The 26,034-nt window shown below is 46.1% G+C and overlaps 1 protein-coding gene across 3 annotated transcripts in view; it reads right to left on the reverse strand.

Annotated features, from left to right (window-relative positions):
• The window catches only part of LOC311598452 (UPF0538 protein C2orf76 homolog), a 60,153-nt gene that overhangs the window by 16,873 nt on the left and 17,246 nt on the right, over positions 1-26,034 (reverse strand). For 2 of the 3 annotated variants that reach the window (XM_084783490.1, XM_084783491.1), the window contains exons 2-3: positions 12,171-12,314; positions 2,490-2,540 (exon numbers count right to left, since the gene is read on the reverse strand). In XM_084783490.1, the coding sequence (XP_084639616.1) occupies positions 2,490-2,540; positions 12,171-12,314 (195 nt within the window). Of the gene's footprint in view, positions 1-2,489; positions 2,541-12,170; positions 12,315-21,694; positions 22,022-26,034 lie in introns of those variants that run through there. The other variant, XR_014779541.1, reaches the window with a different exon arrangement.

The raw sequence follows: 26,034 nt of genomic DNA on the forward strand, positions 1-26,034 counted from the left end.
AGGCCTGCATGGTGAGACCCTGTCTTTAAGGTAAAAAAAGACACAAATGAAAAAAAAAGTGTTTTATAAAAATCACTAAGCTGCTGATCAGTGGTGGTGCACGCCTTTAATCCCAGCACTTGGGAGGCAGAGGCAGGTGAATTGCTGTGAGTTCGAGGCCAGGCTGTTCTACAAAGCAAGTCCAGGACAGTCAAGGCTACACAGAGAAACTCTGTCTTGAAAAAGCAAAAATAAACAAATAAAAATAAAAATACATACATACATACATATATACATACATACATACATACATATATACATACATACATACATCCTTAAGCCTTTAGGGCAGTTACAAGGCCTCCAGGTCAAATGATCCGGCTGAAAAAGTGCCATTAGGCTTATGGCCATGTGAGCAGGTCATTGCCCAAAAAACTCACCAATATCTGCTACCTCTGTGTGTATATGCATGTACACATGTGAACAGGTACATGTATGCATGTGCACACACATGGAGGCCAGAGGTTGACGTCTTCCCCTATTGCTCTCCACACAGTGGTTAGAAACAGTCTTTCACTGGACCTGGAATTCACATACTCTGCTTAGCTGACTTGCCAGTGAGTCCCCAACACGAGGTGTAGCATCTGCAGACAGTACAGAAGCCAGGATTACTACGTGTCCAATTGCATGGTGGCTGGGCCCCTGGGACGAATGGTTGAATCAACAGAGGTAGATGCTAATTAAATGGGAGGAGGGTCTGAGAAGTCACCAGCACTGGTGGCTGTAAGAGCACAGAACCAATGACCAGAACAAGGGATAAGTACCAGGTGACCCCGGCAGACACACCAAGCCTTTCCTAAGCGAGACAAAGCCATCAACTGCTACACAGCCAGAGCCAGCCGAAGAGCCTCTCCACGCCTGTCAGCATCCACTACTTCTGCAATTCCTTCTTATTTTTCTGTCAGTTCACCTGAATATGCAAAGATGCTATGATGCAACAGAGCTAATGAGACAGAGTAATCTAGATGACGTGGTTTTTACCCCAGTGAGTCTCTGATGGCTACACTACCTTATTTCATCCTGTTGTGTGTACGTATGGGTACACAGAGTGTATGTGTGACTGTCCTTCCTCGGGAGCCATCCACCCCATTACTTACTTATTAGTGAGAGAGGGTGTCTCCCTGGCCTCGGGCCTCACTGATTACACTAGGCTGGTCTGGCCAGCAAGCCCCCAAGCACACCTGTCTCTACCTGCTCAGCTCCGGGATTATATACATGTGCCTTGTGGCCAGCATGTTTCGTATGACTTTGGGGGACTGAGTGAACTCAGGTCCCCACAGTTATTCCACAAACACCTTACTAAATGAGCCATCACCATCTCCCCAGCTCTGCTTTCATTATTTTATTATTAATATTATTCAATATTGAATATTAATATTATTCATTATTGTCAATATTTTAATTTATCTTTAGAAAGAGCTGACACTGCATGCATTTGCCTACACACACACACACACACACACACACACACACACACACACACACACACTACAATATGCAAAAATGGGAAACCATATGTAATTTGCAGGTGGATTCAAGCTTTAAGATTTCAAGATTCTATTCAAGGCATTCTCCTTCAAAAGCTGTGAAAGCCACAATTGAGAAGTTCCATATTTACCTCAATCACGCTTTTTATTCCTTTCTCTGCCTCAATATTGAGTATGTAAATGCTTCAGGTCTCAGAAATCAAAGTACTTTCCACTCATCGCCTCTGCGCTTGCCTGAGCCTCTGCGACCTCACAATTAGACTCTGCGTATTAAAATGCAGGCACACGGAGATTGCGATCTGAAAGACTGTAGGTCATCGGCTGCCCTATCAGATGAGAACGGAATGAAAAGGCACTCTGGAAAGTGACTTAAGGTTATAAAAAATTTACACTTCCAAATGTCTGCACTAATTAGCAGGAATATTTATTGGGTGCGTTATAACTTTCAAGCAGGGTTTCAAATCCAAGTTTGCTGACTGCCACTCCACTGGGGATAAAGAACTAGGCGGGCTTATAACAAATAATGACACAGAGCCTCTGGCTTTAGTGCTGTGTTTTTACTTTTTATTACATTTCATTTACTTTGTGTGCATGTATGTATGTTAATACATGTGTACCACGCATGCTATTCCTCACAAGCACACCACCACCTAACTATACAATTACAATTGGCTTCCACTGCATGCTATGACTCCTATGTTCCTTAGCACACTTCCATAGATATATCATACTACATATATATATATATATATATATCATATTACATATATATATTTATTAGTGTTGGGATCAAGCTGGAGTCTTGCTCATGCCACACACATGTTCCTCACTAAGCTATAGCCCCTGCCCCTCCATAGTGATTTTAATTAATAGTAAATTAATATTTGAACATCACATTTAAATTCATGTCAACAAAAATAATGCAAAATTATATATTTTTTAAATAATAAAAAAGTTGGTTACCATATTTGTAATTTCTGAGTGGTGGTGGCAGGCTGGTCCTCAAAGGGATATCTACAAGAGAAAATGACAATTTTTCATTACAAAATATTGAAATAGGGTGCAGAGTCTTTCAGTTCTGCTCTCAAAGACCTGAAGGACAGATTCTTTTTACTTTTCCTTTCCTAAAACAGAGTCTCATAGAGCCCAGGATGTCTATGAACTCTCAATGTGTAGCCCAGGTTGTCCATGAACTAACTCCATGTGTGGCTAATAATGACCTTGAACTTCTGATGCTCTGGCCTCCACCCTGAGTGTTGGGATTATAGGTGTGTTACCATGCCTGGTTTGCATGGTACCAGAGTGGAACTCAGGCACACTCCCAACTGAGCTACATCCCCAACTATAGATTAAGCTAATTTGAGAAATTAGACAAAATGAGGCCAAGGCAGCATCGAAACCCAAGGGCCATCTACTATGCCAAACCTATGCCTGAGCTGCGGAGTGGTAGCCACTGACCTGACAAGTCAGTGAGACCATTGAAAGAATGATTCCTGGGGGTGGGGAGAGCTTCAGTCAGAAAAGTACCTACTGCATAGGCGTGAGGACCAGATTCGGATGCCCAGGACCCACAGAAAATGCCAGGCAATAGTGGTATGCTTCTGTGATCCCAGCACTGGGGGAGGGATGGATCCAGGAAGACCCCTGCAGGCAAGCAGCCATCCAAGCCCAATAAATGAGGTTCAGGGTCAGTGAGAAACCTTTCTCAAAAAATGAGGGCGGAGAATGATCAAGGAAAGACATTGGACACTCTTCACCTCAGGCCTCCATACAAATGTGTGCTGACTTAAACATACATCTGAACACACATGTGCGTACACATGTACCAACAAGTGTGGTGACAATTTTGGTTTCTTTAAAAACCCAGTTATATTGGGAATGTGTTTTTTTTCAGTCCCAGGTGTGGGGTACAGGGTTGCTTCAGATTGACTGCAGCAGCTATGATTTGTCTCGAGCTCTAGAAGGGGCATGATTTTGCCAGCTGAAGATGGTTTACATTGGAAATTCTGAGGATTCTTCAGAGGGTATAAATGAGAGAGCCCCAAGGGAGCTCTGGTGGCTGCTGCTGCTGGTCCTGATGCTGCTTTTTCTGTGTGCTGGATTGCTGGATGGAGATAGCCTGATGGTGAAGGCTGGACCTGCCCCAAAGAACTCAATGCTGCTACTCAACAGGAAGTAGTCTATAAAGATCTACACCTGCTTTCCCCCTTATCCTTCTTTCTCTCCTACCTAGTGTTGGGGGGCTAGGAGGAATTGGGCTGGGAAAAGGTGGTAGGTAAAAGAAGCCAATAAAGAAACAAAAAAGTATGGTTACAAACAAGTACACACATAATGCATGGACAGCACCACACACACAAGAACTACTACTTTGTTAAATACAATGTTATCTACGTACACTCAAAACATGGACTATCGTGAATGTATGAGCTATTACTATTTTTGTATCATTGATGTTTGCTTAGCACATAAATCAGATATGATTTTGAGGGTCTTTGGCAAATAGTGGAAATCAGTGACTCAGAACACTATTACTCTAATATCATATAAAATAAAGATTCTAGCTGGGCAGTAGTGGTGCACACTTTTAATCCAGCACTTGGGAGGCAGAGGCAGGTGGATCTTTGTGAGTCCGAGGCCAGCCTGGTCTACACAGTGAGTCCAGGACAGCCAAGGCTACCCATAGAAACCCTGTCTCAAGAGACAAACAAACAAATATTCTAACTCAGGAGAATATATGCAACAATACAGAGTAAGCATTCTTTTAAAAATATATTCCAAATCCCAACATCAATTTTAACTATTAACAGCTGATGGTACAACACCAACAAAGGACAAGTTTTGGCACATATCCAAATATGTAAGACTAGAGAGATGGTCCAGTGAGTTAAAGTGCAAGCCTGATGATCCCCAAAACCTACAATGAAATGAGAAAACTGATTTCTGAAAGCTGTCCTCTGGCCTCTGAACACTGTGACATAGTACATGTACACTCACACATACACATCACATGCACACACACTCTCATGTATGAGTTTTCACATACACATGTGTGAGAGCTGACATGTGTACAGAGGCACCAGGTGAAGCATTGTTCCAGTGGCAACCATCTGGGAAAATCCAAATGACCTCCAGTAAAGTACTTGTTAAATACAGTCTACTCTGCATAATAAAACATTCCTCAACTGTAAAAGAAAAGGAGGAGGCATTCTGTAAGGTAAGATTTTAAAAATCTATATGTCAAGGGCAAAGGAGATGGGGGAACATCACTGTAGGAGACCTAGGCAATAGAGGGTAAAATGAGAGTGTTTATTTTGGGGCAAACAAGATGGTTCATGAATAAAGGTGCTTGCTGCACAAATCTAGTGACGTCAGTTCAATTCCTAGAACCAGCATGAGAACAGAAAGAGAAAAAACTCCACAAAGTTGCCCTTAGATCTCCACGTGCACATCTTGGAACACACACCCACATACACACACACACACACACACACACACACACACACACACGTTAATAAAAAATCCATGTGTTGGTATTAGCTTGTACTTGCATGGGGGTGCTCTGCTCAGATGGGGACAAGAGAGGAGAATTTCCATTGTATTCCAATAGTGGGAATGCATTAGGTACAACAGAGGACTGAAGAGAGCTGGCGATGTAGCTCAGTGGTAGAGCACCTGATGACACACATGAGGCCCTAGGCTCAATATTCCGCTCTGGGAAAAACAAAAGCAAAAGAAAGCCAAACAAAGAAACAAACAGAACCTCATACATCTGAATTAGAAATGTGCTTCAAGTGCATTTGCCTTCTGGAGAGCCGATAAGACACAAATTAAATGTATTCATTATAGTGCCTACCACCAGATACATATCTCTAGGAGGAGGACAGTGAGCAGTCACCAAGGCCCCACTCATGACGGTGCACGCCCAGTGGTAACTCATGCAGCAAGGTCCTGGCCTCGGCCAGGGCTGTGGCCTTCAGTGTTGCTCTCACCACCAGCTGCATATGAAATTTGCTAAGCATGGCACAAATGGGTCAGGCCCACAGCTGGCTGGTGTGTATGTACATGTGTACACTCTGTGTGTGTGTATGTGTGTGTGTGTGTGTAAGACATGTGGGGACATGTGTGGTATATGCATGTATACATGTCCCTATGCATATAGGTGCACAAGGCACGTGTGCTGGCATGTGTGGGGGGGGCCAGAAGTAGATGTCAAGTATCTTCCTCAACAACCACCTTAGTGCTAGAGACGGGGTCTCCCACTGACCTGAACTTGGAGCATGCTGACGCAGCTAGACTGGCTGGCCGGTGAGCCTCAGGAATCTATCTCTGCCTTCCCCTGCGCTGGCATGCGGCGCTGGGCCCAGATTTTTGTATAGGTACTGGGGATCCACATTTGGGTCCTCGTACTCGTAGGGCAAGCACTCTACAGACTGGGCCACCTTTCTCGGGCTCTAATGGTTTTCACACACAGACAATGTGGTCCCCACCCAGATCCCGGCAGCAAGCTTCACAGAACTAGAACCAACAGTTACACTCCTACAGAGGCACGAAAGCCCCGGAACAACCAAAGCTTTGTTGGGTGAAAAGAAAAACACTGGAGACATCACACTGCCTGTGTTCAAAACATACTCAAAGACAGAAACACAAAAAAACACACTACAAAGCTACAGAAAAAAAAAAAAACATAGTACAAAGCTACAGTAATACAAAAACACACTCAAAGCTATAGAAACACAAAAAACACATACACTACAAAGCCACGGTAATACAAACAAGGGAGCAGGATGAGTCAGCTGGAGAAAGCTTGCCCAGCATGCATGAGGCCCTGGGTATCCAACTGAGCACTGCATAGACTGGGCATGGTGACACACGTCTATAATCCTAGTTCCTGGGAAGCTGAGGCAGGGGGATTAGACATTTAAGGTCATCTTTGACTACAAAGAAAGGTTTGAGTGCAACCCGGGCTACGTGAGATCCTGTAAATCAATTCTGTTTTTCTCAAGATTTATTTTTATTATTACTAATTACATGTGAGGGCGACTACAGAGGCCTGGGGGTCAGATCCCCTGGAGCTTGACATGGGTACTGGGAACCAATCTTCCTGCCAGCCAGGGGAGGAGGAGTCAGAAGAGAAAGAGATTGAGCCTTGGCAGAGGTCCAGGAGAGCCGCGCCGAGAGAAAGCCATAAAGTACAAGTATCCTGGGGGTTTATGCTGGAAGGGCCAGACTAGTTTAGAGGATTAAAAATGGAGTAATAACTGCTCAGTATTATGCTGTAAAGCTTATTAAACAAATAACATACTAGAGTCTCAATTATTTTGGTAGGAGCGAGGTTAAGAGTGAAACTGAGAAACACACACAATTTTATAAAGAAAAAGCTCTAACAACTTGGTCCCTAGCTGGTGGCGCTGTTTGAGGAGGCTACAGAACCTTTAGGAAGGGAGAGTGGGCCCTGACAGCAAGCACCGGCCCGCGGAGCCATCTCGCTGGCCTAACCTGGTTTCCTGAGTCAGATTCTTCATTAGTCTGGAACTCATTAAGTCAGCTAGGCTGGCAGCCAGTGAGCCCAGTGTCCTGCTCCGCCTCCCCACCACTGAGATTACAACTGCGCGTCACCATGCACAGCCTACCTCAGGGCCAGGGATTGAACTCAGGTCCTTACGCTTGCACAGCAAGCCCCTTAGCAAGTGAACCTCCGTCACTACTTAACTTCTTTGTCCCCATACTTAACTTCCGCTCCACACTTCTTCATTTCCTCGTTCTTCCTCGCTTCACTTTTAAAATGGGAAAACTACCAGGTCTACTAGCTCTAAAAGGAAGCCAAAAGGAAGAACTGAGACAATCTGGCTAAGACTCTTGCTTAGTCTTGATGCTCGCTGGTGTCTTGCCTGCATGTATGTGTGGACCCACTAGATTTTCAGTGTTCTCTAGGACCTTGAGCCAGATGACAGGCTTGCACACAGAGCCCACAACTCAAAGGACTCCATACGCTAAAGCTCACTTTTTTTTTTTTGACACCAAGTCTCCTGTGACACAGCATGCCTCAAACTCCCTAAGTAGCTGAATTTATGAGTCTCCTGCCTGTACCTCCTGAGTACTGGGATTATGGATGTCACCATCATGCCCAATTCATACAGTGCTTTAAGATGGAACCCAGGGTCTTGAGCATGCCAGGTCAGCACTCTACAAACTAAATGACATCACAACACCCCCAAAGTTCACTTTCATAGCTACACTTCCCCACATACTTAACAGAAACAGGCACTAGTTATGTCATTACTGTGGCAGGTGAAAGGTCAAGCAGGCAGGCCTCTCGCTATGACAGGCACCACTGTGCTGCTGAGGACAGTGGTAACCAATGGTTACCATGAACGAATTCTGTGGTAGCTGGGAAGCAAAGAACAGAGTGACCCAGGGAAACCACAACTTCCTGTGCCACCATAGCAACTTGAAAATCACATCTTGTTCATAAGGACTTTAAGAGGGGCCTATTCTGCCTGTACGAAGAACATCTCGGCTCTGGCTGCACTGATACTGAGAGACACAAGAACCTTCCACACAGCTGAAATCTTGAAAACATGGGTCAGTGAGAAGGCTCAGCAGCAGGTAGAAGCACCTGCCACCGAGCTTGACACCCGTGTTTAATCCCTGGGACTTACACATGGTAGAAGGAAGAACGGCCTTCCCCTACACACATACTCACACACACACACACACACACACACACACACACACAGAGAATGGTACACACATGTGCATGCATAACCACAAGCTTATTGTCATGCACATAAACACATACAGATACAGAGAAAATGAATAAAATGTAACAAAAATGTTTACATAATTTGGAAATAACTCTATAAAAATCTGTTGCTCAAAATCAGAACATGCTGAGGAATGACTTTCCAAAATCAGGCCACTCTGTAATTAGCACAAAGGGTTGCCAGAACATGCCACTCCTAGCTAACACAAGCATTGTCTGGAGCTAGAAGATGATGTCTGATGCTCCCTGTTTGCCTAAGACAGAGTCTGCGCAGAGCAACCTTAGAAGACTGCTGTGCCACTCATCACCAGCAGGGGGCACCAGAGTGTACCACATTGCAAAGCTTTGGCAACCAGGCCTTCTCTCATCTTTGTCCACAAGCATCCACCCCTAGGTACCTGATGTCCTCTTCCTTGTCTAGCACTTTTCTGAGGATTTTTGCTCTTGGGTATCCAACGTATATGGTGGGCACTTAGCAATAAAAGGCTGCTGGTTTTTCTCTTGTTCACCTGCCCTTTCAACTGAGAACTTACAGGGCTGGAGCTGGGGAAGATGGCTCCATGGGGAATCAGTTGCTTGTCCCTGCCAAGCATGTGTGGGACCTGAGTGATCCCCAGAGCCCACAGGAAGCCTGGCACAGTAGTGCACATCTGCAATCCCAGAGCTACGGGCAGATGAGAGGCAGAGGCAGGAGAATCACTGTAAGCTCACAGAACAGTTTCAAAGCAGGAAACACAAGACACCCTGTCTCAAACGAGATGGACAGTGAGGACTGACACAGGGCTGTCCTCTGACCACCATATGTGCTCTGTGACACATGTGTGCATGTGTGTGCATGAACACACATACACACACACACATATATGTATGCACACACATGCGCACACCCCCATACACATACAAACATTTTTAAAAACTTAAGAGTGAGGAAAAGTTACTTTTTCTTCCCTATAAGATTATCTCTTAGTATGAGATATCAATGTCTCCATAATAATTAAAAACATGGCAATAAAAAGCCAGGTGTGCTGGCACTTGCATTTAATCCCAGCGCTTGGGAAGCAGAGGCAGGAAGATCTCTTTTTTTACAAACAAAATTTTATATTCTGGAAGTCAAAAGTTACTTTATGAATGACCATGGCCTTTAAAATGCTTTAAATAACCATAGCCAAGGAAACCTGTTAACAAACCCATTTACTTATAAATAAAGCCCATTTATTTACCACTCAGAAAGAGAGCCCAAGGAATTAAGGATGTGTAGTTGATACAAGAAAAGAATTTACTCACAGCTGGACAGATGGCTCAGCAGTTAAGACCACGGGTCTTGCAGAAGACCAAGGTTCAGCTCCCAGAACCTGAAGGCTGGTTCTCAACTGTCCAGCACCTCAATTCCAGAGAATCTGGGACCCTCTTCTGGCCTACACTACATGCCACACACACACATACAGGTAAACACACTAAAATAAACAATTTTTTTAAAAAAAATTTACTCAAAATGCCTATAAAACTAGGAAGAAGGCAGACAAATGCCTTGAAAAAAAACACAATAAATTTACAATTATATTTATTATTTATTGTGTATCAGTGTAGACACATGTGCCAGTTCCTTCCTTCTACCCTGTGGGTCCTCAGCTCAAACTGGGGTCACCAGGCTTTCTGTCAAGAGCTTTTCTTGGTTAAGCTATCCCAGTGGCCTAAGAAATACACCTTACCTCAGTTTAAGTGAGGCAAGCGAGGGCCGGGCTTAGGTAAGGAAAGAGCTCATGGCTGGACAGTCCTGTGCCACTTTCCCATAGAATGGAATGGGTCTGGGTTGTGAAACCAGTGGTCAGTATGCGTGTAATCTCAACATAAGGGTGCTCATTGCAACATGGTTGTCATATGTAACAGGCATGCATACATGTACACATACATACACATCTATAACGTTCATGCTCAAGAACAGCCTAATCAAGTTGGAAAAGGGTAGAAAAAAAATCTCATAATAATTTTACTGTTTTTGAAACTATTTGTGTATATGTGTGTGTGCCTCCTTGTCTGTGTATGCACCACATGCCTCAGCACCCACAGAGGCCTAAAGGGAGCCTCGGGTCTCCTGGACCTCTAGCGATAAGAACCACGCCAGGTCCTCCCCGGAGCAGCAAGCCCTCTCAGCCACTGAGCCACTGAAGCCGCTCCTTAGGGAGCTATGCTTTTGTACTGGGCTCATCTTTCCACCATCCTGGGGCACACACGGCCCTCAGGGCACAGGTTAGACACACACACATGCCTGAAACCTGGAAAGTATCCTGACGTTGCTTGGCTTTGAAGAGAGAGGAAAGCGTGGGTGAGTTTAGTACGCGCCATTATTTACCACATTAAGTGGCTGACGTGTCTACACTATCTGACCCAAAGTTAGGGTAGCAAAGAGACAGACACAACATGAGCACAGAAACATCCAGCTTTAAAAAAAAAAACAAAACACCTAGCTTTATCACCTTGTTTAGTCATGCCTACACAGGCCCAAGAGGAAACTGAGGGCTTTAAACAAAAGTGGCTTTCAAGTCCCTGAAAAGTAACCCAGGAAACCTTCATAATCATGACACACACACACTGTGACACTCAGGCTCCAAAGACATAAACTCACTACAGGTGAACTTTGTGTGTGTGTGTGTGTGTGTGTGTGTGTGTGTGTGTGTGTGTACATGCTTATGTATGCACATGCGTGTGTGGAGACCAGAGGTCAACAGTGGAGTCTTCCTCAATCTCTGGGATTAGTGGTACAGTCACCACACCCAGCTCTACTTTATTTTTTAAGACAGGCTCTCTCACTGAACCTGGAGCTCACCAGTTCTGTTAGACAGCTGTAGGAGCAGGGGCAGCCCAGAGTGAACAAAAGCCTGGGTAAATGAACATTTTGACTTGAGCAAGGCCTGTTAAGGTCCACAGTAAGCTGGCAAAGCCATTACCCACGTGGGCTAGGCTCAAGAGGGGTTGGCCAAGCTTGGGCAGCCAAGTGTGAGTGGTTCGGGATGGCTGTGAACTGCAGACTGCAGCTTCCTCCTCCAGGAAGCTTATGGCCTGGGGCAGCTTGCTACAGAGATCTCCCACAGGGACTAGCTAAGCTGCATGCCATCCTGTGCTGCACCTCATGCACATGGCTGAGGTTCCAGACAGCAGAGGTATCCGTCAGAGAGCCCCACCTGATCCCAGCCTCATTGTCCGTGTGTCTGTGTGTCTGTCCTTTCTCCATCCCCTTGCTACTCCTAGGCTGGGTTGCGGGACCCACACAGTGTAGAATGCAGCAGACAAGGTGGACAGTGAACCCCAGGCATACTTTGTCTCGCGAGTGGGGTCACAGGTGCACACCTCCGCTCCTTTACTTGGTTCTGGGGGGCCACACACACACATCCTCCTCATGCTTCTGTGACAAGCACTTGACAGTCCCCTCCTCTGTCCTAGCTAGTAATAAACCCTGGTGAGTGTGTTCACACGACTCGCTGACAAACTGGGGCAGCTGATGACAGCACCAGGACACGGGCTAGCCCAGAACACGGGCCAGCATAGCCCCTGCTAGCACCAGCTCCGAAAGGGCTTCTGGGATGGGGGAAGAATGGCTTTGGTGCTTTTATTGATTTGTTTTGTTTTTGAAACATAAATACTGATATGTAGCGAAGGCATAAACTCCCTATATAGCCTAGGCTGGCCTAAAACTTGCTAGATAGCCCAGGCTAGCTTGAAAACCATGATTATCCTGGCTCTATGGCCTGAGTGCTGGGAATACAGGTGTGCACCACTAGGCCCAGCCTAATTTTGTACTTTTCAAAGATTACTATTAACATCATAGTCAGATGTTTGTCACTGTCAAAGCACAAATGAAACAATGCAACTCTAATTTCTCATACCTTGCTTTAGAAATAGTATAAACTCCTTCACAGTTTGATCCAGATTGATTCCATGATATACTACAGGTTTGAAATTCCGATGTTCAAACGAACGGATGAGGCGTACTGTGATGGTTGCTTCCGCAGCAGCCATGGGAGGGATACCTGTGGTAAGACATGGGTAAAGTGGATAAAGACAGTGCTGCAAGTGCGAGCAGCCAGACTGCAGAGCCTCGGCATCTACGCAAAATCTGGGCACATGGGGCGGCCTCCTGCAATCCCAGCACTTGGGAGTCAGAGTCACGAGACTCCTGGGCAATCTGGCTAGCAAGACTAGCCAGAATTGGGGCCTCTGCCTCAATAAATGAAGAAAAGAGTGACCAAGAAAGACACCCAATGCCAACCTCAGGCCTCCTCCACATGTATACATGTGCACCCAAACACACATGCACATACACCACACATAGATACATACGTACACACATACATTAAAATAAATAGAATTCAAATAAAAGTTATTTCTTAGGCAACATTCTGTCTTCAGGCAAGATATTAAGTGTATGGCCGGTGTGCTACTTTTATGCATTTCAGCTTGTCTGAAATAGTCCGTAACACACAAAGAAGTCACATACACTTGGCCTAGGAAATCTTTCTGAATAAGCAAGTGCTTGTCCAACTATTTTACTAAGTTTGGGGGAGATACAGCACACTAAGCAGGAAAAGCCAGGGAGTTTACTATTCAAATGCATCAAATAATTTATAATTAAAATGAACATATTAGCTATAATAAACAGCTTCCATAACACCTGAAATAGATCTTTACCATAAAAACCTAATCTTGTCTTTTGATAATTCCAATATTGGTTATTATAGCTTTTCTCATTAGCTCCTTTCCCATTCTCCTGAGATGAACATAGTCCTAAAATCTACCAAACGACAGTTCAAAAACATCCACATAATAAAAGAGTTCAACATACAGAGACACTTAATAAGGAGCAACTCTTGAGAAAGAGACTCTGCTAGAAAAGCAGTATTGAAGCGCAGTTGGTGGGTCACTTGCCATGCAGGCATGAGGACCTGAGTTCAAGTCCCCAGTGCCCCCATAAAGCCAGACATGGTGGTGCACCTGTAACGCCCGTGCTCTGGAGGTGGAGGTGGAGGCAGAATCCCTGGGACAAACCGACAGCTAGACTATGCAGACCATCATCCTAACGGGGTTCAACAGAATCACTTCTCAGGGATCAGACACCTCTTTGTCAAAAGTCCTGAGTTATGTCCATGTAAGTGTCCCACAGGTGACTAAAGCAAGGGTGCAGAGCCAGCCGTCTCTGCCTTTGCTCTGTGCTCATTAGGACTCTGACCTTTGACTCTGGCTACTCTACATGTCAATCACTTAGGGACCTTTGTCCATACCATAGAAGAAGGCTGGGTGATCTGGAACTCTGATCTCTCTCTTGCCCTTCCCCCCCCCCCCCCCCCCCCCCCCCGAGCTGAGATGTCAAGATAAAGGCAACAGACTGTTTAGGATTTCTGGAGCACTATGATCAGCAGATTGCCACTACTAGCTTTTATAACCTGGTGCCCTTCTGACCCTGAGGAATCTGGAAGTCACTATCCCGTGTCCCCCAACCCTACTTCTCTCCCTGGCCTATGATGAAGAGCTTGCACTTGAACCTGGGAGTGGACGCTTGTTTGGGGTGCTAGCCTACATCTTCTTGCCCTTGCTGACGTTCTGCTCCCTTGTTTGTGTCATGTTTTTGGTATAGATGGCATCTCACAGTAGCCCCTGACTGGCCTCGACCTCACCACATAGCTGAGGATGACCCTCAATGACCAATCCTCCTGCCTCTCCCTCCTGAGTGTTGCACTTACAGATGTGCACCACACACCTGGCTTATGCAGTGCTGGGGACGGAACCCAGGGCTTTGGCATGCTAGACAAGCCTTCCGCCAACTGAGCCGCACATCCCCTCCACTAGGATTCTAAATTAGTCTTTTTTTTTTTTTCTGCCCCAAGAATTTGTAATTGAGTCCCTGGAGTTCTTTCCTGGTAGTGTGCACAGCGACTTGAGTTTGCTAGCAAGGTTAACGGGGAAAGAGACTTTACTTCATAAATTTGCATTTAGAAAGCTGACCAGACAGCTGGGCAAAAGCAACGCTGGTTCCTTAGTCCCACGCTTTCTACAAAGTAAGGAACATTTGAAATACAGTCATACAGAAGTACCACAAAAGTAGGTATACACGTTTCTAATCTTAAGGTAGGAAAGGCTCCAAGCAAGTAGAAAGCAGGAACATTAAAAAAACAAAAAAAAAGTAGATATAGCAATTAAAACTTTAAATAAAGACCAATAGCTTAATAAAAATATGGGTAACAGTCATTAACAGGGGATTGTCTAGACTGGCCATGGGGCCTCACGTAGCCCAGGCTGGTCTCTAATGAACTACACAGCCGAGAACAAGCCCAATTCCCTGAGCGCTGTGCCTCTGCCTCCTAAGTACTGGGATCACAGGTGTGTGCCCCACATCCTGCTTTGTCTACATGTTTTAAGTCAATGATGTAAATTCAAACTAATTTACCTTTAGTTCTAACTAAAGAACTGTAATAGAAATATGGGAAAATCAACTTTGTCGTTACATCTGTAAAATTAAAGAACAAAACATTCTCAAAGGCCTCATCAGTGTTAAGCAAAACCATGAGGGAACACACATTTTTATATGCTGTTAGTAAGGACACAAATGGCACAGTTTTGGGGAGGTGAGTGAAGAAATCCGTAACAATTTTAAGTTTGGGGCTGCGGAGATGACTCAGTCACTAATGAACTTGCCATGCAAGCCTGGACCCGAGTTCAGAAAGAGCTGCGTGTGGCAGAGCTGCCGGAAATGCCCGTGCTGGGGAAGCAGGCCGATCACAGGGGTTTGCTGGTGGGCCAGCCTCGCTAACTGGCCAGCTCCAGATTTAGTGAGAGACCCTGTCTTAAAAATAAGGACAAGAGGGGGCTGGAGAGATGGCTCAGAGGTTAAGAGCACTGTCTGCTCTTCCAGAAGTTTAATCCCCAGCAACCACATGGTGGCGCACACCTATCTACAATAGGATCTGGTGCCCTCTTCTGGCCTGCAGGTGTACATGCAGGCAGAGCACTGTATATGTAATAAATAAATAAATCTTAAAAAAAAAAAAATAAGGACAAGATTGACTGAAAAAGATACCTGACGTTGACTAGGGCAAGCATACTTCCGTGCGCCCACGCATCCACACGCATGGACACACCCACACACAACACACAAACACACGAAGATTGAATTTGCCCCGCTGTTCATATGGCAATATATCTTCCAAGAGTTGACCCCAGCAAAAATCACATTAAATATTTTAATCCATAATTCAAAGTAATACTTCAATTTTTTAAAAAAAAATTGTGTGTGTGTGTGTGTGTGTGTGTGTGTGTGTTTGCTTACATGTGTAAGTGCAACCACCTGCGAGCCTGGTGCCTGTAGAGGCCAGATGAGGGTGTCAGCTTCTCCTGAGACTAGAGTTATAGACAGTAGTGAACGGCTGTACAGGTGCTGGGAACTTAACCCAGCCAGGTCTTCTGGGAGTGCTGCCAGGGCTTTTAACCTAACCACTTAGCTAGCTATCTGTCCCAGTAGTACTTTTAAAATTATCATTTAAGATTTTTTTTTTAAGTGTCTTGTGCATGCAATGCCTGTAGAGTCCAGAAGAGGGCACTGGATCCACCGGAATGAGAGTTGCGAGTGGTTTTAAGTCATTTAGGTGGGTGAGAACCCAAACTCTGAAAGAGCAACAAGCACTCTTAATCACTGAGCCATCTCTGCAGCCTGCACTACCATACGTGTGTGTGTGTGTGTGTGTGTGTGTGTGTGTGTGTGTGTGTGTGTGTGTGTGTGTGTGTGTGTGTTTAGATAGGGTCTCGCCACGCAGACTGTGTAGACGAGGCTGGCCTCAGCCTCTGAAGAAGGCAACGCCACATCCAGCTGGGAATGAGCTATTGAAGGGAGCCACATTTTGATGGATCCCAAAGGACTTAAACTGAGGCGGGTAAGGTGGAGCTAATTGTTCCCTTTGTCCTTGTTAAAATGAAATCACAGAAATAGAGAGGCCAGTGTTACCAGGCCAAGCAAGGCAGGGGCAGCTGGCAAAGGGGGCATAAGGGACCTTGTGATGAAATATTCTAAATCTCTTTCGCATGATGGGGCAGTCTCAGAGCCTGGTGTATCCTAGGCCAGCGATCTTCTCCTGAGCTGCTCCCCGCCCAGCCCTGAGTGTCCTGTTCATGATCATCATGAGTGAATGCACAGGTGCATGCATGTTGTGTGCATGTGTAGAGGTCAGAGGACAATCTCACATGTTGTTCCCTGGGTGCTGTGACAGCTTGAATAGGAATTCACCACACGCACTCCCAGCCCACCCCCGTCCCAGGCTCATAGATCTTGGTCACTAGGAAGTGGCACTATCGAGAGGCGTGGCCTTGTTGGGGGAAGTGTGTCACTGGGGTGAGCTTTGGGGTTTCAAATGCTCAAGCCAGGCTCAGTGTCTCTCTTCCTGCTGCCTGCAGATCCCCATGTAGAACCCTCAGCTCCTTCTCCAGCACCATGTCTGCCTGCGTGCTGCCACGCTTCCTGCCATGGTGACAATGACCTAAACCTCTGAGACTGTGAGCAAGCCCCAATTAAATGCTTTCTTTTAGAGTTGCTGTGGTCATGGTCTCTTCACAGCAACAGGACACTGACTAAAGCAGGTGCCTTCTACTTTTTGTTTGGGATATTGATTCTCATTGGCCTGGAATCCTATCAAACAGGCCACATCAGCCAGCCGGTGAGCTTCCAGGGTCTACCAGATCCTGTGTGTATAGGAGTGAGTACAGTACCACTTCCAGCTTTGTAACATGGGCCCTGGGGATCCAAACTCAGGTCCTCGTGGCCATAAGGCAAGTGCTTTACTGACTGAGCCATCTCTTCAGTCCATGTTTTCATTCTTACTAAGTGTGTGTGTGTGTGTGTGTGTGTGTGTGTGTGTGTGTGTACATTTGTGTGCACTGTGCCATGGTACTCATGTGCACATCAGACGACAGCTCAAAGAAGTCGGTTCTCTCTCTCCACCACTCAAACCAGGATTTGCAGTGAGCATCTTTACCCTCTAGACCACGCTCTGGTTCTTGACTGCAATTTTATTCAGATTTATCTACAAATATGATAAAAATGAATAAAATAAATGCATGCACACATAGACAGGAGTGTCCAGACATGTACACACAAGTGGATGTAAAACTAATGAAATCTGAACTGAAACCACGGATTGTGCTAATAGCAGTTGTCTGGCTATGAAAATAGACTACGTTCAAGTCAGGCACCACAGCAGAGTGACAATGGGTGAGAGATAGTAAAACTACAACTATCTCAAAATAAAAGTTTCTAGAAATTATCGAGATGAGCCTGACGAAGGGACTACACTGAACACCAGAGGACTGAAGCCTTTAGGGAGGAGGCTAGCAGAGACCTTGCCATGGAGACACCAGTGCAGCCACTGGCTGAGAGCACCTAAATGCACCAGCCAGATTTGATGACTGTATCAAGCCCAGATCCTCCAGTGACTCTGCTTCAGCAGGGTGTGAAGCCAAGTTTAGTGACACCAGCCAAGGTCAGACGCTAAGGAAGGCCACTGGAGGAGGGACCTGGTTTCCTCAGCAAACTCACAAGAAACGAAGAAGGTGGTCTAGGGCCCGAGGCTAGGCTCAGCTGCTGTAGTGCTCACGTGCAAATGTGAGGACCTGAGTTCGGCTCCTCGGGACACATAAAGCCGGGCTTGGTAGTGAACGTCTGTAACCCCAGCGCTTCTGTGAAGAGAGTAGAGATGGGAGGATCCCAGGAGCCTGCAAGCCAGAGGGACCAGCAAGGAACTCTGCACCAATGACAAAGAGGAAGGGGCTGGGGAGATGCGTCAGCAGTTTAGAGCACATGATGCTCTGTCAGAGGAGCTGCGTTCGATTCCCAGCCATGGTAGGCAGCTCACAACCACCTGAAATTCCAGCTCCAAGGGGCCCATCACCCTCGTGTGGCTTCCATGGGCACCTGCACTCAGGTACACAAATCCCTACACTGAAGCAGGCATACACATAAACTAGAAATAATGCAATAATGGGGCCGGAGAGACAGCTCGGCAGCTGAGAGCACTTTTGATACTTTCAAAGGACCGGAGCTTCGTTCCTAACACCCACACCAGAAGGCTTGCAAACACCTGTAACTCCAGCTGGAGGAGACCCAGTACCCTCTCCTGTCCTACTCGGGCACCTACTTGTACACATGTGCCATACAGAGACACAGGCCATAAACAAATAATTTAAAATAGTAAAATATACAAAATGTGGAAGGTAAGAACCAACACCGAAGTGATCACACACACACACACACACACACACACACACACACACACACACACACACACACCATACACACAAAGAAAAACTGCAGTAAAAGCGACAGTCATGTATCTAGACTGGTAAAGTTCAGACATGGACTATGGTCCTTTGGGGTTGCAGAAACCTGGCCCCCAGTGTAGCAGTGTGCAGGGGTGGAGATGGAACTTGGTGCTGAGCATGAAGGGGCCCCTGGGCTCAATTCCCAGCATCATGCGGTTCTATTCCAACTACACCCTGAACCACAGCAGACACATCCAAACAGCACTCAGGGGCTGGGGCAGCAGAGTCAGGTCACATGCCTGGAGGGAGTCTGAACCTGTCTGGGTGGCACTGGAAGCCTCCTCCACGCAGCCCAGCCTCGGAGGCCCCACCATCGTAACCCACTTCCCACGCACCCTGCCAGCTACAGTGGCAGCTCAGGGCTTCCCACGCAGTCACCACGCTTGTGCCTCACGCCCCACTGTCAGTCCCCTCACCCTCCACCACTGGGACTCTTCAAGAAGCAGGTCAGAGCCTCCCTACATGATGCAGGCCAGCGTGCACGCCAGTGGCTTCTCCCTCGGGCTGAGCTCCGGCCCTGGCTCTCCTGGTGAAGAGTTCCTACAGGAAGGCACCCTACTTGCTTTATTCCTTCTAGAGCCATCAGCTTGGGCCACATGAGGGATGTCAGGGGCATCAGGAATGTTTGCTGGTGACAGGCAGGGCTGAGGACAACCTAGCCGAGCAGTCTTGCAGTGATGCCTTAGGGCTGCAGGGAAGGTATGACAGCTGAGAGCGCTACAGCGCAAGCCTGCCTAGCATGCATACGGCTGGGGTCCCCGGCACCCTAAAGGATATCAGAGAGGGAGGGAGGATAGGCGGAGAAGAGGGAAGGAGTAAGGAAGGGAGGGAGGGAGGGAGAAAGGAAGGAGGGAGGGGTGAAGGAAGGAAGGACATACAGGAGGGAAGGAGAAAAGACAGGAGGGGAGAGAGAGAAAGAGAGGCAAGAGGCCCATAAGAGAGGAAAGAGGGGGGAGGAGAGGACAGAAGGAAAGAAGGAAGGAGATGTAAAGAAAACCTTGTTTCCCAACAGCAACAACATTTTAAAACCCAAATTAATACTTAAATATCTATAAAAGGTAACATTTAACAGTTACCCAATATGACAGGCAGTTCAGCCTGTCGTATTGAACTTAGATTGGGCACACCCTAATACACAGGCCAACAGGTAGGGCTTTGAAAAGGGAGAGTGCCCGGGGCTTAGGAAGGTCTGTAAAGCTTCACATCTATAAAACCTGTTCCGGCTGGTGCCTGGTGGAGCACCCGGTTCCATGGTGGCCACATCACTGCAGCCTAGATGCTTAGGACCCCGGAAGGCTCTCCCTGGGAACCAAGGGCCACACTGGCCCAGGCTCCAGCATGCTTAGGGGCTTAGAGCCACCAGAGCTGGGAGGCTTACAGACTCCAGTTCCCCGAGTGACAGAAACTCAGAAATTCAGGAACCAAGGAAAGCAGCAACCCGATGCCCTGACACTCCGGGACTGCGCAACTTCCCAAGCTGGCGCCTCTCCACTTGGCAGAGCTCCCAGGGGAACAGCGACTAGGCCAGCAAGGCTGGCTCCTGAGGCAAGAGGCAGCATGGCACACGAAACCTGTGAGCCTGACGCCCCCACAAACATGAAAAACACATGTTCACATCACATTGGGTTGTGGGCTTTACACTGATCTTTATCAGCTCAAAAAAAAAAAAAAAGCATGTTGCCGGCGGTGGTGGTGCAGGCCTTTAATCCCAGCACTTGGGAGGCAGAGGCAGGTGGATCGCTGTGAGTTTGAGGCCAGCCTGGTCTACAAAGTGAGTCCAAGGCAGTCAAGGCTACACAGAGAAATCCTGCCTCAAAAAACAAACAAAACAAAACAAAAACCATGTTAACTACAGTTGATTTTGGCTATTCATGGTAGTCTGTGTCTATGAAGTGGGCTGTCAACAGTGAATTACAACTTGTGATCCATTGCTAAGACGAACACGGGGTCAGGTTCCTAGAAGCCTCTGGTCCTGGCAGTTTTATCAATTGATCTAGACATAAACTGGCATGTTCTGTCACATATGTTTGCTTTCAACATTGAGTTCACAGATGCTGACACTGGCTGTCCACCACACCTGTTTGCTCTGTGGGGTAGACATGGCCTTCTCATACTTAGAAGCCCTCAGAGAGTCAGAGCTACACCTAGGGGAATGACATGCAACAAAAGACGGGGCCATGGAGGTGGCTCTGCCAGTTAAAGGCACTTGCTGTGAAAGTCTGATGACCCACTTCAACCCTGGGACCCTGTGAGGTTAAAAGGGGGAAACTGATTCCACAGAGTTGTTCTCTGGGCCACTACATGCTCACTGTGACACACGTATGTCCCCCACACCCACACATGAGAATATTACCTTTTTTTTTTTTTGTAAGACTTATTTATTTATTATGTATAGTGTTCTGCCTACATGTCCACCTGCAGGCCAGAAGAGGGTATTGGATCACATTATAGATGGTTGTGAGCCACCATGTGGTTGCTGGGAATTGAACTCAGGACCACTGGAAGAGCAGACAGTGCTCCTAACCACTGAGCCATCTCTCCAGACCCTTTTTTTTTTTTCCAAGACAGGGTTTCTCTGTGTAGCCTTGGCTGTCCTGGACTTACTTTGTAGACCAGGCTGGCCTTGAACTCACAGTCATCCGCCCACCTCCGGTCCCCAAGTGCTGGGATTAAAGGTGTGCACCACCATGCCCGGCTCAAGAGAATACTAACTTTTTAAACACTAAAAACGAAACAAAAAGTAAAAGATGGGGATGAGGATTTGAGTCAGTTATAAAGCACTTACCTCCTAAGCATGACTGACCATGGACCACTGGAATCTACCTAGGAAGGCAGCACAGGGCCTGATGGCTCAGCAAGTCAAAGCTTTTACACTGGGCATGACAGCCTCAATCTGATTTCATGACTCCACAGAGTGAAAGAAAAAAACGACTCCAGAAAGTTGTCTTCTGACCCCCATCACGCATGCCCACCACATACGCATACATATAATTAAAAAAAAAAAAGTTGGGGCTGGGGAGATATCTCAGGGCATGCTGCCAAACCTACTGACCTGAGTTTGATCCTTGAGACCCACAAGGAAAGAAAAGAACTGATCTCCTCAAGTGTCCTTGGTCCTCTGCACATGAGCTATGGCATATGCACATACTCATATAAAAAAACAAATAAAGTAATTTTTTAAATTAATGAGTCAATTTAGAAGTTATTCTTTAAAAGAACAAAAGAAATGAAGGAAGGAAAAAAATAAGAAAAGCCAGTACATTGGCACATGCTTGTAGTCCCAGTAGCGAGATGGTAGGCAGAGATAGGCAGATCAAAGAAGCTCAAAGCCGAGCCAGCCTCGTCTACTTGGCAAAGTACCAGGCTATTAAGAGACCTTGCCTGGAACAAAAAGAGGAAAGTACGTGAGGAGTGATATTCAAGATTGCCCTTTGACCTCCAAATACACACACACACACACACACACACACACACACACACACACACACACACGACTATAAACTAGATGCCTGGCTAGCACAGGATGTCAATGAGAAGACAAAAGTGTCACTCAGTCAGCCCTGACTGCGCTTGGGAGCGCTCCTGGCTTACACTTCCGCTGCTCTGTGAAAGCCTGACAATGAGCGGAGGAAGCACTCGGGCATCGCGTTCCCGTTGGGGAATCAGCAAAGACAAGTGAGGACATGGATCTGCAAACAGCCTGGGACTGTCCACCTGGACAAACAGCACCCTGGCCTTCTGCTGTCCGCTTGCTCTAACTTTGAGCCAGGGTGTTTCCATGCAGCCCAGGCTGGTCTTAAATCTGGGCTCTAGTGAGCCTTCTGCCCAGCTCCCCAAGTGCAATGCCTACGCTAGCACTGCCTTCCAGGGTCTAGAGCAAGGATATGTCTAACTTCTAAGATGACAGAATACAGAAATACAGAACAGAAGAAACTCTTGGGCAGCTAGCTATTCGTCTAACAGAAGATCAGTATCTAGAATACTAGGAAAATCATTCAAACAAAACAAACCAGCAGGGCAAGACTTTATATAGGTCCTGGCAGGACCGTGCCCCGGCTGCCCCCTGCCACACTACAGGCAGGTGTCAGACAGCTTTCTTGTTTAAGCTTTTCCACTTTACTCTCCCTCTTCAAGCTGGCTTACAAGCAGTGGGTTTCAGAATGGGATCTCTGATTGCCACGGTGGCTGCTCGTTTACGTTCCCACTAGAAGCAAATATTAGTTGTCTTCCCCGCCCCCCACCCCCGCATCCTCGGTAGCAGTGACCAACAGTTATCTTCTTGAGGATAGCCATTCTGACTAAAGTGAGATGGAATCTCAGATTTCTTTCTATCCTACGAGTCCCAGGAATTGAACTCATGACCTGAGGCTTGGCAGCAAGTGTCTTGACGTGCTGAGCCATCTCGATGCCCCTGTGAGATGGAATCTCAACGCAACTTTGATGTACATTTCCCTGATGGCTAAGGATAGTGGCTACTTTTTTCTTTTTCTTTCTTTTTTTTTTTTTTAAAAAGATTTATTCATTATATATACCGTGCTCTGCCTGAATATACACCTGCAGGCCAGAAGAGGGCATTAGATCATATTATAGATGGTTGTAAGCTACCATGTGGTTGCTGGGAATTGAACTCAGGTCCTCTGCAAGAGGGGTGCATGCCCTTCACTGACCCCCACCCCCACCCCAGCCCCTGCCTCTACCTCCAATAGTCTCTGTTTTGGGTCTTACAGTGAGCCTTGCACAAAGTGAGAGCTGTATGTTTGGTTTCACTGTCTTGCCTGCAGAGATCCAACTTTCCCAGCACATTGTTGAAGAAGCTGTCTTTAAGCAAAGCATGTTTTTGCCACCTCTGTCAAAATTAAGTGGCTGTGGCTATGTGGATTTATTTCTGGGTCCTTGATTCTATTTCATTTTTCTATATGTCTGATTTTGTGTATGGTTTGAATTTGAAAGGCACCTGAATGGAATTATTTTTAAAACCTGAACCATTTTAGAGTTACATTTATTCCCTCAACTTGAGTATTACAAAACTCAAAATGTCCACAGATGACATTTGCTTTAAAGGTCTTAACTGTATTGAGAAAGTACAGCTTTCCAAAAAGTATGGTTTAACTACAAACAAACAAAAACAAAAAATACACGCATATTGCTTTAAATGCTAAGCTCCCTCTATATTTAGAAATCAGAATTGTAAGTATAAAAGCTTACTGCTTTAATTTAAATTATTTTATTTATTTGGGGGTGGGTGGGAGTATATGGAGGTCAGAGGACAGCCAGCGAGAGTCCATCTCTCTTTTTTTTATTAATTTGTTCACTTTACATCCCAATTGTAGCTCCCTCCCTCATCCCCTCCCAATGCCATGCTCCCTCACACCCTCTCCAGCCCTTCCCTAGTCCTCAGAAAGGGGAGCCCTCCTCCCCTAACATCTGACCTCGGCCTATCAAGTCTCATCTGTACTACCTGTAACCTCTTTCTCTATAGCCTGGCAAAGCCACCCTACCAGGGGGAAGTGACCAAAGTGTGGGCACCAGAGTCCATGTCAGAAGTAGTCCCTACTCCCCATATTGTGGGAGCCGCAAGGAGACTGTGCTGCCTGTCTACTACATCTGAGCAGAGGGTCTAGGTCTACATCATATATGGTCCTTGGTTGATATTTCAGTCTCTGTATTGTAGTGTAGTTATCCTGTATTATGTGGCTAATATTTGCTTATGAATGAGAATCTATCATGTGTGTCTTTCTGGGTCTGGGTTACCTCACTTGGGATGATCTTTTTTAGTTCCACCCATTTGCCTCCAGATTTCAAGATTTCCTTGTTTATAATAGCTGAGTAGTATTCCATTGTGTAAATGTACCAGTTTCTTTATCCATTCTTTGTTTGAGGGACATCTAGGTTGTTTCCAGATTCTGGCTATTACAAATAAAGCTGCTATGAACAAGGCTGAGCAAGTGTCCTTGTGGCATGGTGGAGTCTTTCGGGTATATGGCCACAAGTGGTATGGCTGGGTCTTGAGGTAGAATTATTCCCAATTTTCTGAAAAAGTGCCAGATTGGTTTCCAAAGTGGTTGTACATGTTTGCACACCCACCAGCAATGTAGAAGTGTTCCCCTTTCTCCACACCCTCAACAGCATGTGCTGTCACTTGAGTTTTTTTCTTAACCATTCTGACAGAGATGGAAGCTCTGAATCGTTTTGATATGCATTTCCCTGATGACTAGGGATGTTGAGCATTTCTTTAAGTGTTTCTCAGCTATTAGCAATTCCTCTATTAAGAATTCTGGTTAGCTCTGTACCTCACTTTTTAATTGGATTATCTGGTTTGGTGGTGGTTAATTTCTTGAGTTCTTTATATATTTTGGATATTAGCCCTCTGTCAGATGTAGGGTTGGTGTGGAACTTTTCCCAGTCTGTAGACTGTCGCTTTGTTCTGTTGACAGAGTCCTCTGCCTTCCAGAAGCCTCTCAGTTTCATGAGGTCCCATTTGTTAATTGTTGCTCTTAGAGCCTGAGCTGCTGGTGTTCTGTTCAGGAAGTTGTCTCCTGTGCCAACGAGCTCAAGGTTCTTCCCCACTTTTTCTTCTAACAAATTTAGTGTGTCTGGTTTTATGTTGAGGTCTTTAATCCACTTGGACTTTAGTTTAGTGTAGGGTGATAAATAAGGGTGTCTTTGTATTTTCTACATGTAGCCATCCAGTTAGACCAGCACCACTTGCTGAAGATGCTATCTTTTTTCCGTTGTATGGTTTTGGCTTCTTTGCCAAAATCAAGGGTCCCATAGGTGTGTGGGTTTCTTTCTGGGTGAGTCCATTCTCTCTCATACCTCGAATCAGGGATGGAATCGAGGTCACCAGCCGTCTTGGCAGCAAGTGCTTTTATCAGCTAAGCCATCTCACCAGCCTCATTTTCTTTAATAAATTTGCCTTGTATGTGCAATGCTGTGATGGCTCCTTGTTTTATTTATTCATTAGTCGGATGTGCATGTATTGGGAGCTGGGTGCCACACTGCACAAGTTGGGGGTAAGAAGACAACTTGTGGGATGGGTTTCTGGCACGGAGCTCACGTAGTCAGGCTTGCACAACAAGTGCTTTCAGTGGCTGAGTCACCTCAGCTGCCAGAGAGTTAACTGTGATTGTTAGCTTGGCTAAGAAACACTCAGAAGAGTAGCAGCACACCTTTTAGTTTGTCTACGAAGCGTGTGCAAAGACCATTAGATCACAAGGACTCAAAGCTAAGGAAAGGATTAGATGAACTCAGAGGACAATGGCACAGTGGGAGGCAATGAAAGGTGGTAGGCGGGGCCTGGTAGGAAGAAGCAGACCACGGGAAGCTTGTCCTCTGAGGGTATAGTTGCCTTGGCCTCTCCTATATCCTCTCTTCTCCACTTCCTGTGCCATA

The sequence above is a fragment of the Acomys minous genome (genome assembly GCF_964271855.1).
Source record: "Acomys minous genome assembly, chromosome: 1".
NCBI lineage: Eukaryota > Metazoa > Chordata > Mammalia > Rodentia > Muridae > Acomys > Acomys minous.